At 42.7% G+C, this 13,716-nt stretch overlaps 1 protein-coding gene across 3 annotated transcripts in view; it reads left to right on the plus strand.

Annotated features, from left to right (window-relative positions):
- LOC147901272 (branched-chain-amino-acid aminotransferase-like protein 2) overlaps positions 1-13,716 on the plus strand; it is a 216,258-nt gene that overhangs the window by 29,038 nt on the left and 173,504 nt on the right. For all 3 annotated transcript variants that reach the window (XM_087375482.1, XM_087375483.1, XM_087375485.1), the window contains exon 7: positions 9,882-9,940. In XM_087375482.1, coding sequence (XP_087231608.1) covers positions 9,882-9,940 — 59 coding nt within the window. The remainder of the gene's footprint in view (positions 1-9,881; positions 9,941-13,716) is intronic.

The following is a 13,716-nucleotide window of genomic DNA, read 5'->3' on the forward strand; positions in this document are numbered from 1 at the left end:
AGACGAGGGATGGAGACTGGGTGTGACGGAGGAGGAAAGGCGAAGCAAAGCGAGGCGGGGTGGAGGAAGAGGAGGCGATGGCGGGGGCGGAGGGTGGAAGGCGGAGGGGGGCGGAGGGCGGAGGTCGGAGGCGGGAGCGGAGGGGGGAGGGCAGAGATCGACAATGAGGGAGAGGGGCAGCGGTGGAGGTGAGGGCGGAGGGGCGAGGGACGGGGACGAGGGGCGAGGGGTGAGGGGTGAGGGGCGAGGGCGGAGGGGTGAGGGGCGAGGGGCGAGGGGCGAGGGGCGAGGGGCGGAGGGCGAGGGGCGGAGGGGCGGAGGGGCGAGGGCTGAGGGCGAGTGGCGAGGGGGCGGAGGGGGGGCGAGGGGCGAGTGCGGAGGGCGAGTGGCAGGGGCGGAGGGCTGCGGGCGGGGTGTGGTGGCGCGGGAGGGCTGAGGGTCGAGGGGTGAGGCGAGGCGTGGGGCCGGGGCGAGGCGAGGGGCGAGGGGTGTGAGGCGAGGGCGAGGGGGGTAAGGCGAGGGCGAGGGGGGGCGAGGGCGAGGGAGTGAGGCGGAGGAGGGTAGGGAGGTAGAGCTATGGAAGGAGGGAGGAGGGCTCGCAGGAGCAGAGCTCACGAGTCTCTATATGACTCATTGCCTCATTTGAAGAGTGTACTGTGATCTTAAAGGCGACCAGTGATTGAAGGTGAGAATGAATGGGTCTATTGCAACAACGTTAAGATGTGTTTCTTGTCACAAAATCTAGTTTCAGATGCACACGTATTGCCAGCCATTCATTTTGTAAGTTTCTTATATCTCTTCGTGCCTTGAGACGTACGTTGACAATTAAATTCTTTGTCGTACTTATATGCTGACCACAACTTTCATCTTACAAGTCAAGATCAGGACCAGAAGCTTTGGTATGATCAATGAAAATAAAAGAATGGTCCTAGGATTTCACAGTCTGTTTATTGAATTCTTGGAACTTTGAAAGCGGGAGTTACAAAAACAACTTTCCCCAAAATACAATCTGTCTCTAATGTTTCAATCTCTGCTGCAAGTTTTACCTTCTTCATAACCCATAAAGGTAGAGGAGAGTGACTGCATTGCTGTTCTTTAAGAAACATTTTCAGAAAATGAGATAAGACTAGGTGGGCGTGCGCACTTGATTGGAGGAAAATCCAATCGATTGGTTTCCTATCAAATTTCTATTGTTTTGCAAGTATTTACATATTTGGGACTTCCAAGTTTTGGCATGCATGCATGCTTATGGAGTTGCATGTGCATGCTTGAGTCTAGGTGCTTAGCAATCTATGATGATCTGAGTTTTCATGCAGTGATTGCATGCTCGTACATGGGTTGGAAAACTATGCATGAAGATCTATCAGTTTGCATGCAATGTTTGTGTACTCATGCATGGGATGGAAAGCCATGCATGTAGATCTGAGGTTGCATGCAGTGTTTGCATGCGCATGAGCCAGAATGCCATGCATGCTGGTCTATGCTTGCGACCCACAAAGCCATTCATGCAGCTCTGTAAGTTTGTATGCAGTACATCCATGCTCTGTAGCATGCTTATGCACTGTCACACACACCTACTCTCTTCTACCCGATGTTTGAACTTGCAGAGGCTGCATGGGAGCTTGCTGCTAGTGACTTCACTTCGCAGCAGCCTCTACCTGCAGCTATTGCACAGAAGCATCTGCTGCTCATTTCGCATTATGTACCGAGGTATAATACTGTGCTTTCCAGGCTTCCCCAATGAGTACATAGCTATTTCGTCCTCCATTGGAGCTTGTTTCTGCACTGTTCTAGAGATCCTGACTACAGCAACTTTGGATTCTATACAGACAAGGGCATTGTAGGTGATATTTTGTTGCATGGCTTATGTTCGTATCCCTGATGCCAATAGAAGGAAACTAGATAATAAATCAGTTAAAGGTATGCTTTTTGGCTATAGTGATGGTCCAAAGGCCTATACGATCTAGTATCTTGAAGCATGCAATATCATCACTAGCAAGGATGTAATCTTTGATAAAGGAGGACCTGGTTATATCTTTGAGCAAGTGCTAGTAGAAAAGAGACCGAACCTGCCAATTGCTGAAGAATCTGAGATACTAATGAGGTTGAACATGACGAAGATGATTTTATGAGACCATGAAATGAGGTCAAGTTATTGAAGACAGTCCTTGTGTGATGCTCCACATGGGGACACTGTCACATCTTATCCAATGAAAGGGATTGAACAAATGTCACTTTTGTGTCAAGGGATGCAATGACTCCATTGGAAGTGCTATATGTTCCAGGATAAAAAAAGAAGCTGATTTCTTTTTGGCTCTTGAGCTTTTCATGCATTGCATGGTGTATCCCGTATGGAGCTTGCTCTAACGGTTTTCTTTAATACATAATAGAAGTCTCTTTTTGAAAAAAGAAGAAGAAGAAGCTGATTTCTATCTCAACCATCTCCACAAATGGCTTTCAGTTATTTCTGATGGTTATCGTTGTGCTGTGTATGACAACTGGCATGATAACTGTGTATTGCTTACTCACACACTTTCCATAGGGTTGTACCAATTGATGCATGTGACAAACGGACTGTTTCAAAAGCACATACAGTTGCTGAATTTGCCATTTCAGAGTACACATCTATGGCATGAGAGAATGGAATATCTCAATTATGGCAGTTTGGTAAAAATATATTCCAAGGACATGGTGGTTGACATCCACCCATGCATGCACTTACCAAACATGTTTGTGAGGGCTGTTTGTTGGGCAAAATGCATCGATTCTCATTTCTAAAAGATGGGATTGTTGGTGCATCTAGGAAGTTGCATATGGTGCATAGTGATCTATGCGGGCCGATGCGGACAACATCACTTGGAGGCTATTTATACTTTGTCACCTTGTGGATGACTTCACCCAACATACTCAGATTTATCCTTTGAAGGCCAAGTTTGATGTCATCTCTTGTTTCAAGAACTTTCTTGCTATGGCTGAAAACGTGAGTGTGAGCAAACCTTGACCCTCAGCATTGACAAGGCGGGTGAGTGAATTTTCAAATTTCTTTGCAGCCGGTGTCAATTGCCATACACTCCAGAATGGATTTGCAGAGAGGAAGAACATGACATTTATGGGAATGGCGAGACACGGGGAATTCTTTGCCCAATAAGCTTTGGTTGGATGCAATTATGGTGCCAACTATGTGCACCCACACAGGCAGGCACCAGTCCTATTTATTGAAGGAACTGGAAGTAGGAGGGAAGGAGACAAGGGAGCTAGAAGGAAGGAAGCATAACTCGAACTGGAAATGAAATGGAAGGAAAGGCAAGAACCAAAATGAAATCACTTACATGACCAAAAGCTCCATTGAGTTGATTGATGTGACAAGTGAAAGTACAAGACTCATATAGAGTGGACACACACACTCAAGTACCATATGTATATGGGATAACTGGCACTCTCTCACACAAAGACTCATAAAACTAGTTTCTAGTACACACTAGAATACACTCCTTGACTATGATTTCTCCAACATCCCCCCTCAGAGCAAAGAGTGTGAGACCCAACACGCAAGGAGTAAACCGATCCCCCCTGCACCGTAATACTACAAAGAGCAAGTCCAACTATCCAACACCTCTCGTGTGATAGTGACTTCTCAGTCAGCTTGCTACTGGAAAGGGTAGACCATCACTCGTCACCCCCCTTACTATGAACCGAGTTCAAAGTATTGCATAGCCATAAGAGTAAACACCCAATATAATTACTTTTTGGGGGACTACCCACAGAGTATCCTTATTGACGTCAAAGCCACAAATGCATACATCATTTTAGAGGGACTATTTAAGGAAGAGGACCTTTATTGACTCAATAGGAACACACAGATAGAAGGGGGCCTAAAAGACCCAAACATCATCCTCCTCCTCAATGGAGAAGCCTAAGACTTGAGCTGTAAGCGCCTGGATCTCTATAGGTGCCTCTTTTAGTACTTGGTCTTCTGCTAACCAAGTTAGCATGATGATCATCTTGCTTCTTCGATTTGTTTGTGGAGGAAAGTGCCCGATCAGTAGGATAGGTTACAAGGGATTCCTTATTGTGATTGTCTTTTTCAGTACGTAGGGCTACCATATCATCAAATGTGGTAGTGGCAAGCCTTAGTACTTCAAGTTTTTGTTCAAAAGAGGGAACCCTTTCCATACTCTTCATAAGAACAGCCATCTTGTCCTCATCATCCAGTGCACATTTCAAACTTGCAAGTTGATGGACAAGAGATTGATTTTGCCAAGTGATCTCTTAGCGTATCACTATCTTCCATTTGTAGAAATTGAGTTTAAAAAAAACTTTGGAGCTAGCAGCAGCAGCAACGGGCAGGTGCGAACAGAAAGGCAGTGGGCAGGAAGGCAGCGAGTAGGAGATAGTGTGCAAGAAGAGAGGCAGCGCAGGAAGGCAGTGGTCAGTTGCAGGGTACAACTCAGGTCAGGTTGTGGACAAGAGGCTGCAAGATGACGAATTCGCAGCAGCAGCAGCAACGGGCAGGTGCGAACAGAAAGGCAGTGGGCAGGAAGGCAGCGAGTAGGAGATAGCGTGCAAGAAGAGAGGCAGCACGGGCAGCGCAGGAAGGCAGTGGTCAGTTGCAGGGTACAACTCCCAATGCTTCCAGCAGTGCACAGCCTCCTCATGATGACAAAGTTCAGCCTGATTTGCAGCCACTTGATGATCACGCTATTGAATAGGCAGTTTTAGAGGAAAGGGAGGGCTGTCATTAGACAGCAGAAAACAGTCCCAAGGTGGCTCTTGGAGACTCTCAGGGACAGCAAGCAAGCTAAGCCCTTGGCTGCCTGCACCATAGATGGTAAAAACCAAATGCATGGCAATTTGCTTGATGTTGCATTGATTGCCAGTGCTTGCAATGAAGAACCCCTTATGCCATAAGGATGCATTTGATAGAGGGAATGGATGGATGCCATGAGAGCTGAAATTGACTCCCTTCATGCAAATGGCACATGGGAGTTGTATGACGTGCCAGCTTTATTATACCAGGGTGTTCATTTTCATGCTTGCATGATGTATTTCTGCCTTGGGCTCGCTCTCGCAGGTTTTTTTCATACTTAGTAGAAGTCCTTTTCTTGGCAAAAAAAAAGAAGAATCCTTGAGGTTGGCTGACATAGACCTCTTCAAGTAGATCACCATGAAGGAAGGCTGTCTTTATGTCTATCAAGCTGATGAATCTCCCAATGCCTATGTGATGCAATGGCAATGACACACCAAATGGTCATAATACATGAAGTGGGAGAAAAGGTCTCCTCAACGTTAATGCCGTGGTGTTGTGCATAGCCTTTCACAACAAGGCGGAAGTTGTAGTAATCTATACTGCCACCAGCTTTCTGTAAACCCATTTAGTGCCTATGGCACACTTGCCACTCTTTATCAGCAGGCTATGGGCTGGCTTATTTACTTACGTCATACCCAGCTTGATTTGCAATATGTTGTTTCCCAGTTAAGCATGTAGATGCACAAGCCCAGCACATAGCATTGGTAGGTAGTGAAGTGGGCCTTCCATTACTTGAAGGCCACACAACATTTGGGACTAATCTATGGTGGTCTGTCTTCATTGGTTTTGCGTGCATTCACGAATAGTGATTAGGTAAGTTGTTACGACACGAGAGTGTCACATAGCGGCAACTATTTTGTGCTTGGCTCTTCATGCATTTCTTGGTTCAGCAAGAGGCAGCCTATAGTTGCTCCTTTGAGTTGTGAAGCTAAGTACAGGCCAGCCTTCATAGCCACTATAGAGTTGTTTGGCTTCGCAAGTTACTTGTAGATCTTGATGTCAGCTAGGCATCTTCTACCATGATTTACATTGACAACCGGATTGCTTTGCTCGTTGCGTATAATCCTATCTTTCATGGGCATACCAAGCACATTGAGGTGCACTATCATTATGTTCAAGAGCGAGACTATCAGCTAGAGATATACAGTTCTCCTGCTTTCCGTGGAGGATAACCTAGGATATCTCTTCACAAAGGCTCTACACAACCTAGTTTGAAGCTTTTTGGCAAGCTTTACGCTTGGTACCATTTGTCACATGATTATGTTTCCCTATACTATCATAGCTTGCTATATCCATCACGGACGAATATGTACAACCATGATATAGGCAGGTATACCTGAGATAGTATCCAGGATACTTCAACCATTACCGTGGAGGGGGGTTTGTTGACATGTGGTATGGCCTTTTAGGCTAGTTAGGACACTAGTCCTATTGGAGACACCTACTATACCTAGGTCATTTTAGTCTTAAGTTGACTGGTTGACTTTGGGACCTATTTAGGTCATCTCTTGTACTTTCACATTATCCATTTGTAAGTACATTTAAGTTTCCTCAACTTGTTGTCTCCTCCTTGCATTCCAACTTTCCTCCATTGCTTCCCATATCCAATAAGCTGGTGCTATCTTGCCAATCACCACTCGAGGAGGTAGTGCAAAAATAATTCAATGCAAGAAAAATTCATTTCACAGCTCTTGCCCTTGCATAAGTCCTTTGACCTCCAATTTTCAATAGGCCTTCTTAATTGGGCAATATAGCCCTGTGAGTGGAATGAATATGAACAATCAAATTAGGCAGCGGCTAACAGCACTCGGTTGACCACAACAACTCTAGAGGCAAGATCCAATTTGTTAGAGCTCCAAAAATGAAGATTTCTCCTAATACTCTTTAACATTGAAGCAAATTGTGGCCTGGAGGAGATACCTGTGCCAACCTCGCAGCCCACATACTTGATCGAAATACCTCTCTTACCCTAGTAAATCCAATGTTGGCTACCTAATTCAGAGAAGGCTATGATTCCAACACCTCCCTGGAGTGCCAATGTGATGATGTACAAGGAAATGATCAATCACCAAAAGGAGATAAGTTCAGGGCAGTGCAAAATGCCTCAAAATTCTCACGTGGAAGTGCTTTGGTGAATATGTCTGCAACATTGTCATGTGTGGACACATAGATCATATTGATTTCCCTTGCGTGCAACTTCTCTTTGACATAATGATAGTGAATCTCAATGTGCTTTGTGCGGGCATTAAACATAGGATTCTTGGCCATTGCTATAGCACTCTCACTATTAGTGAGAATTGGAGAAGGACCCCCCTCCAATGAGAGATGAAGATCAGCACATAAACGGCGCAGCCAAACACACTCAAGTGTTGCTGTGAAAGCTGCCTTGTACTCAACTTCACATGAGGAGGTAGCCACAGTAGTTTGTTTCTTGCTCAACGAAGAAATGCAAGCATGATTAAAAAAGAAACAATTGCCACTTGTGGACTGCCTAGTATCATAATCTCCAACCTTGTCGAAAATTTTTTCGATGTCATGAAGGCGCACTAGTGTAATAATGAGACACAATCTATTTGTTCAGAACACTGCATAGCTTGACACATGGCATCTCTACATTGCTTCACGCAACGCAGTCTTTGGCCTACACCACCTGATCACTTATCATCACGCATCCTTTTGCTGCAGCTTTGCCACCTATGACTAGGCACACACCCATGCAGATCACTAAAATTGGTGGGCTGTAGAGCTTGGCGTAGATGAACCTGCAGCAAATGTCAAGCTAAATCTTGATAGGGGAGTTGGTTTGGGAGATGCACAAGGTGCTGAGTAGGAACTTGAACTTGCTCTGATACCAATTGAAGGAATGCAATGAGAGCAAGGTGAGCAATGTGAGCAAGAGTGCAAGAGAGCAACACATAGTGGTATTGTCATGAGATAAGATAACAATACAAGATTGGGGGTTTTGTCTATTTGACAAAACCTAACCAACCCACTAACTATAGCTAGAGAGGGGAAACCTCTAATGAGGGAAAAGTGCCCCTAACCCACTTATTAGTCATATATTGGTCACTGCCATGATTCATGGCTATAATTCCAACAAAATAGTCTTTGTAAGACTCCGAGAGAGATAAGTAGAACGCTTTGAGAGTCTTCCTCTTTGTGGTCTTTATGAGTGTACTCTCCTGTAAAATCCTTTGATTAGGCTTTTACTACAACGTTCAAAGCTACTATATTGTGTTCGTGGAGGTCGAGGCAGCTTTATCATCATCTTGTTTAGTCTTCCAAGCCATCATGGCCCCCAAAGTGGACTCAGTGAGATCTGAGGAATAGGTTCATTGCCTCCTCCACAAACAAATAAAGTAGAGGGTCCGTGCCAAACTAATCTAGAAATCTGAAATATGTCCCCTATTGTACCTTTGATGAGAACATGACCATGTGATAATCCATAAAGTGATGAAACCCCCATAATCCAAGAATCTAACCAATCTACGATGTCATAAGCTTTTTCAAAATCCAAGAGGAGGATAGCAATATGCTTGCCCACTGAAAGCCTCCCAAAAAGAAAAGCTATATCCAAAGATATTTGAGCCATGCACAAATCCCATCTGCATATCATGAATCAATTCTAGAAGGAACGGCCATAGTCACAGGCAAATTGCCGTTGCCATGGTTTTACAAGATTTGCCCATAAATGTGATTGGCCTTCACTGTGTGATTGAGGTCTTGTTCTCTCCCTTAAGGGATGAGATGAATGAGACCTTCAAAATTGAGGAAGGCATAAAACGAGAGTCCCAAATGCCCGGGAGAGCTGATGTGACATGGTAACCAATATCATCCCAAAAGGAAATAAAAAAGGAAGGGGTTGACCCATCCAAGCTAGGGCTTTTACTCTTATGTAGGGCAAGTAATGTATCCCTGAATTCCACGTTGTTTAGAGCCAAGGGTTGAGGGCTAGTCTGTGACACTACTAAAACGATCTCAGGAAAAGAAAGAAAGAAAGAAAGTTTATTAAAGTCTTTGGAAGACCAATGGGTCTATGAGACTATAAGAAACCTGATACAACAAGCTGAAAGGGTGGAGAATCAAAGACCACTTGAAAGAATAGATGCGCTGAAAGGTCTATGGGAAGGGGTGCAAGCATCCAATCTTTGGCTTGACTCCTAGAAAGGTGAGATCCAGGGATGCGTGCAAAGAGAGTGGATGTATCCTCTAATTTAACCTTCTTGAGCTTGTCCCTGGATAAAATACACGTTCTCATGGCCAGCGAAGATATGGAGTGTAGATTGGACGAAGGTGATGACATTGCCAATCAAAAAACTGGAACGCTGACTTCAAATCTGTGAGGATCCTTCCGTTGCCTGCAAGAACTGCAAAGGGAACTATGAGAGGAAGCACCTAGAGGCTATCAGAGGGGAGGATTAAGAAGAACTGTGGGGTGGGGGCGAGGTGGGAGGGGGCTGGCAGAGGGCTGAAGGTTGGCCATACAGTCTGTACAGGTCCGTACAAGGAAGCTGAGGCACGAATGCGGGTGGAAGGCTGGCCAGGTGACAGGTGGGGAGGTGTGTGGGTGCCTTACAGATGTACGTTCTGTACCGACGGCCTGTTTGGGCTGCCATACAGGTCCTCTACAGCAGTGGGAGGGCAGAGGCAGGTGAGGGAACAGGTGGACATAGAGGAGGGAGCAGAGAAGAGGTAGGGAGGAGCAAGCGAATGGAGAGGAACAGCAGCCTCGATGATGGAATGCTTTTCAAATCCTTAAAGATTGAAAGAGCCTTGGAAAATTCATAGCTTTTTTTAATATGAGCCTTTAGTGAAAATTTCTAAAGGACTTATAACTGTGTGCCTGAAAGAGCATAACTTTGTTGCATCAAATGTGAAAGTTTTGGATGAAACTGTGTGTTTTATGGATAGAAATATAAATGTTCATTTAGCATAAAATCGAATATAAAGACATCATAGGGTTATGGGTATTTCTTTTTCTTTACAGGGAATGTTACAGTTTGTTTGTGCATCACTTGGTATTCCCCTCCCAAGGTCTATTCTCAGGGTCATGTTTGTATCTTTTTCTCTACAGGGAATATTACAGTCTCTTTGTGCGTCACTTGGTATTCCCTTCCAAAGGTCTATGCTAAGGTAAGGAGAATAGCTTATTTATTTAAGTTTGTTGTTTTTTCTGTGACTGGGTCCTTTTGATATCCAATGTGAACATGAAACTAGAAGGTTTGATGCAGAATGGCAATAAAAGACATAGCGATCAGTGAAATATGTCTTAAAACTTGGTTTTGGGCATGCTGTTTCTAACATGTAGTTTTCTATTTATTCTGATTGTAATTGTAACATGACGACAAGTGATTTTGTGCACATGAAAATATAGAAAGAAACAAATTGTTCGAAAGTAAACAAGCAAACTGTATGGAGATGCTCAATATCTAGATTGAGGGTTGGGCATGGAATACTATCCTTGACGTACCAGTAAACAATGGCGTGTGCACATTGCAGTCTTGCCAAAAGAAATTTGAGAACATTCTAAGGCGAGGTTCCAAATCTGGGTCTTCCAAAATACTATATTCTAAAAGAGAGTCCTCATTAAAAAAAGCAGCATAGGAAAAACCAGATCTATGCTCATTCCCTGTCCAGAGAGCGTTGTGCAATAACGATTGAGTTTTTCCAAATTGCAGTCTACAACTGTCATTAGTTTATGTAATTGGTAGCTACAAGGAGAAAATACTTGACTTTTTTTTTTGGGCCATGTCTATGCAAATATTTTATAGACTTGTAAGGATATGCATGCCTACATGTTGGAACAGATGTTGTCTTTATTTTAATTGCTTGATCAAACTTCGAATTTTTCTCAGTACCTATTGGTCTAGTGTCTTGTGGTGCTCCAGTTCGTTACATAGTACGCATGCTAAAGTGTGGGCTAATGGTCGAAAGTGCGGAGTGATTAAACCACACCCCACCTAATCACTGAGCCATACGGAAAAGGATGGAGATACAAAGATAATGAGGCAAAACAGGTCACTTCAATGCTAGTGAAGGTGGGAAGAGACTAGCAAAGCATGGCATTAAAGTGACCTGTTTGCATGTAGGGTAGCAAATATGCATGGTGGTATCGGGCCATTTGGAGGGTTGTGGCCAAAAAGAAATGAAGGAGGGAGTCGACCCATTTGAGCCCTAACACTTGCCTGTGTGAAGGGCAAAAAGTGTAGTCCTAAATTTCTAGATTGGTAAAAGGTGCATCAGGTAAGACTTTCATATCTGGTTTCACAAATGCTGGAATAGCCTGCCAAACTTATGTACAAAAAACTTTTCAACTTATAGTTGTGAGATTAATGCAAGAGAGGCAACTCAGAGATGCATTCAATGGGACTCTGGTGCTATGCATAATTACTTGCAGAGGTCTCATTCATCTTATCCCGAAAGGGGAGTGCATAAATTTGGTTACCTAATGGAGGCCAATCTATAAGATCTTGGCAAAAACTATCATCTTGCGTTTGCAGTCTTTCTCCTTTTGGATTCATTTGCAACCCAAATCTTCTTCATCTCTGTGCAGCTTGGAAGTTTCACAAAAATCCTAAGAAATCTGGATTCATTGCAGAGCTAGCTTGTAAAACTTCTCTAACTGATGTCTCAAAGTGGTTGAGTTATTCAAGGCCATGTTACCAACTATCCATGAACTTTCGAGAAACCTATTGAGAGAGGCTGATGTTCTAGTAGATTTAAGTTGGATTTTAAATGATTCATGGAGAGTTATACTAGTCATGAAGTATTTTAACTCCTCTTGGAGTGTAGAAGAGAAGTGCACTCCAATCTTGCTTGAAACATCTTATTTTACTACACTCTATACTAAGATAGATTTGGAAGATTTGAAGACACGAATAGAAAAGCTTGTTTCACAGGTTTTCAATTACAGATATGAAAAAGATAGATGCAAAGTTTTAAGAGGTGAAAGATCAGCCTTGCATTTTGCTTTTTGTTGGATGAAATCTAAAAAGCAATACCTTGATTTGAGAAAGAAAAGGTGCACAAAAGTTGTAGATGCTAAAGGTGTCCTTTATTGGTAAAACTTTCTTCTAGATAATTTGTTCATAACTCTAAGAGACTCTTTATTTCAAAAAAGCATTGGTATTTTGATGGGCACTAATTTTGTTGTTTTCTTAGCAAACATCTATCTTTTCACGTATGAATTTGAGTTTAGTGCAACATTGATTTCTTGTGAGACTTGTCCAATCGTTCTTCATTTACTTAATCAGGTTAGGAGATTGATAGATGCCTTATTCTCCTAGACATTCCAAACTTTAAAGATTTAATGTACAAAGATCCAAACTCTTGGTAAAGGAATTTATCCCCGGGAGTTTTGTGAACATGATTGTACAACTGGTGAAAGCTATTTTAGTTCCTTGGATCTTAGCATTACACAATCTTCTCTAGGTTTAGAAGTACTTGTCTATGATAAACGACAACAAGATTGAATATGCTACATTGAATATTAGACAAATGTCTCACGTTTACTTAAACGTCTTTGATGTGACTAAATAATGGAGTGCTTCTTCCCAATTCTATGCGTTCTTTCATGTTTGCAAAAGTAAGCATGCATTTATCTTTCAAATCCTATTACCTCTCAGAAAGGGTAATGAAGAAACTCTACTATCTTCAGAATTCCGGCTTTAGATATGTTCAGGATCTTTGACATGGAATCAAAATCCAAAGGGTGGAGCTTCATAGCCCATTTCTTTTCAGTTCTTAGGTATGTTCTATTTGTGGAGTTCATCTACTCTTAGGCACTCGTTTGGTTTAGTTTAGTTTTGCTACACACTTCTTTTTTCTTTTTGTGAAATCTTTGATTGATTATATTACATGAGTAGCAACCTCAAAACAAGGTGCTACAATTACATCAACTGAAAATTTCAGTATATGCCAAAAAGACCTCATGATCTATGCAGCGGGTCTGCAAGCAATCAAAGAAAGATTGCTGCAGAGAACGCTTGAAAAAGCCACACATACATACATACGTACGTACGTGTATATATATATATATATTACATACGTTGATTGCAAAAAAGATAGAGCACTATACTGCCTTTATAACTACTACAATCTCTTCCGTATCCTCACTCCTACCCCAAACACTAGATAGCATAGACTCCCTCAACCCTAAAAGTCTACATCTTGGACAAGTTCAAAGCAAAACACATCATCCAAAAGAGGTCTTGCTGGTGGCAATGGTAGATTAATCCACTCTTCCTCTCTCACATATGCTAAGACTGACCAAATACGATCATGTACTTCAGAGTATAAAATTTCTACATGTACATTATTACCAAATTTAATGCTCTGCGCAGACGGGCCCAATTCCAAGATTAAGTACATGAGTAAATAGTTTCCTGTTTCTTTTTCCTTTAGTATTTATATCCACTCATCAAACTCAACATCTTTACAAAGACTCATCCAGAGAATTTCTTCTGGGAGGTCTTCCATCGCTGGTAACACAACACCCTGCCACTCTTCATCATTTACATACAAGAGTATGTGCCACACACCTTGTGTTTTAAAGTTAAGGACTTCTACATCCTAAAAGTTCCAGCTGAAGCACAGTGTATTATACTGTGAATCTACCTCCAAACAAAAATACATTTTTTATTTTTTCTTTTCCTCCAGTAACTCCTCTACTTGTATCACTCTATCTCCTTCCACAAAATAATCTACAGAATCAAACCCCACACTCAAATCATTCTGTTATAATATCTACACTCTAGAAGTCTTTTTTTAAAAAGTTATTAGAAAAATTCATATTCTGGTATCATATCTATCTCATAAAACAGATCTTTCAGCCACTGGCTCCTGGGAAACTCCAATCCTGCAGCTACCTCATCTGTTATCTGTAGAAGAAGAACCCACCGCTCCTCTGT

The sequence above is a fragment of the Dipteris shenzhenensis genome, chromosome 6 (genome assembly GCF_047967505.1).
Source record: "Dipteris shenzhenensis isolate YYH24624 ecotype China chromosome 6, Dip_SZ_1.0, whole genome shotgun sequence".
Taxonomy (NCBI): Eukaryota; Viridiplantae; Streptophyta; class Polypodiopsida; order Gleicheniales; family Dipteridaceae; genus Dipteris; species Dipteris shenzhenensis.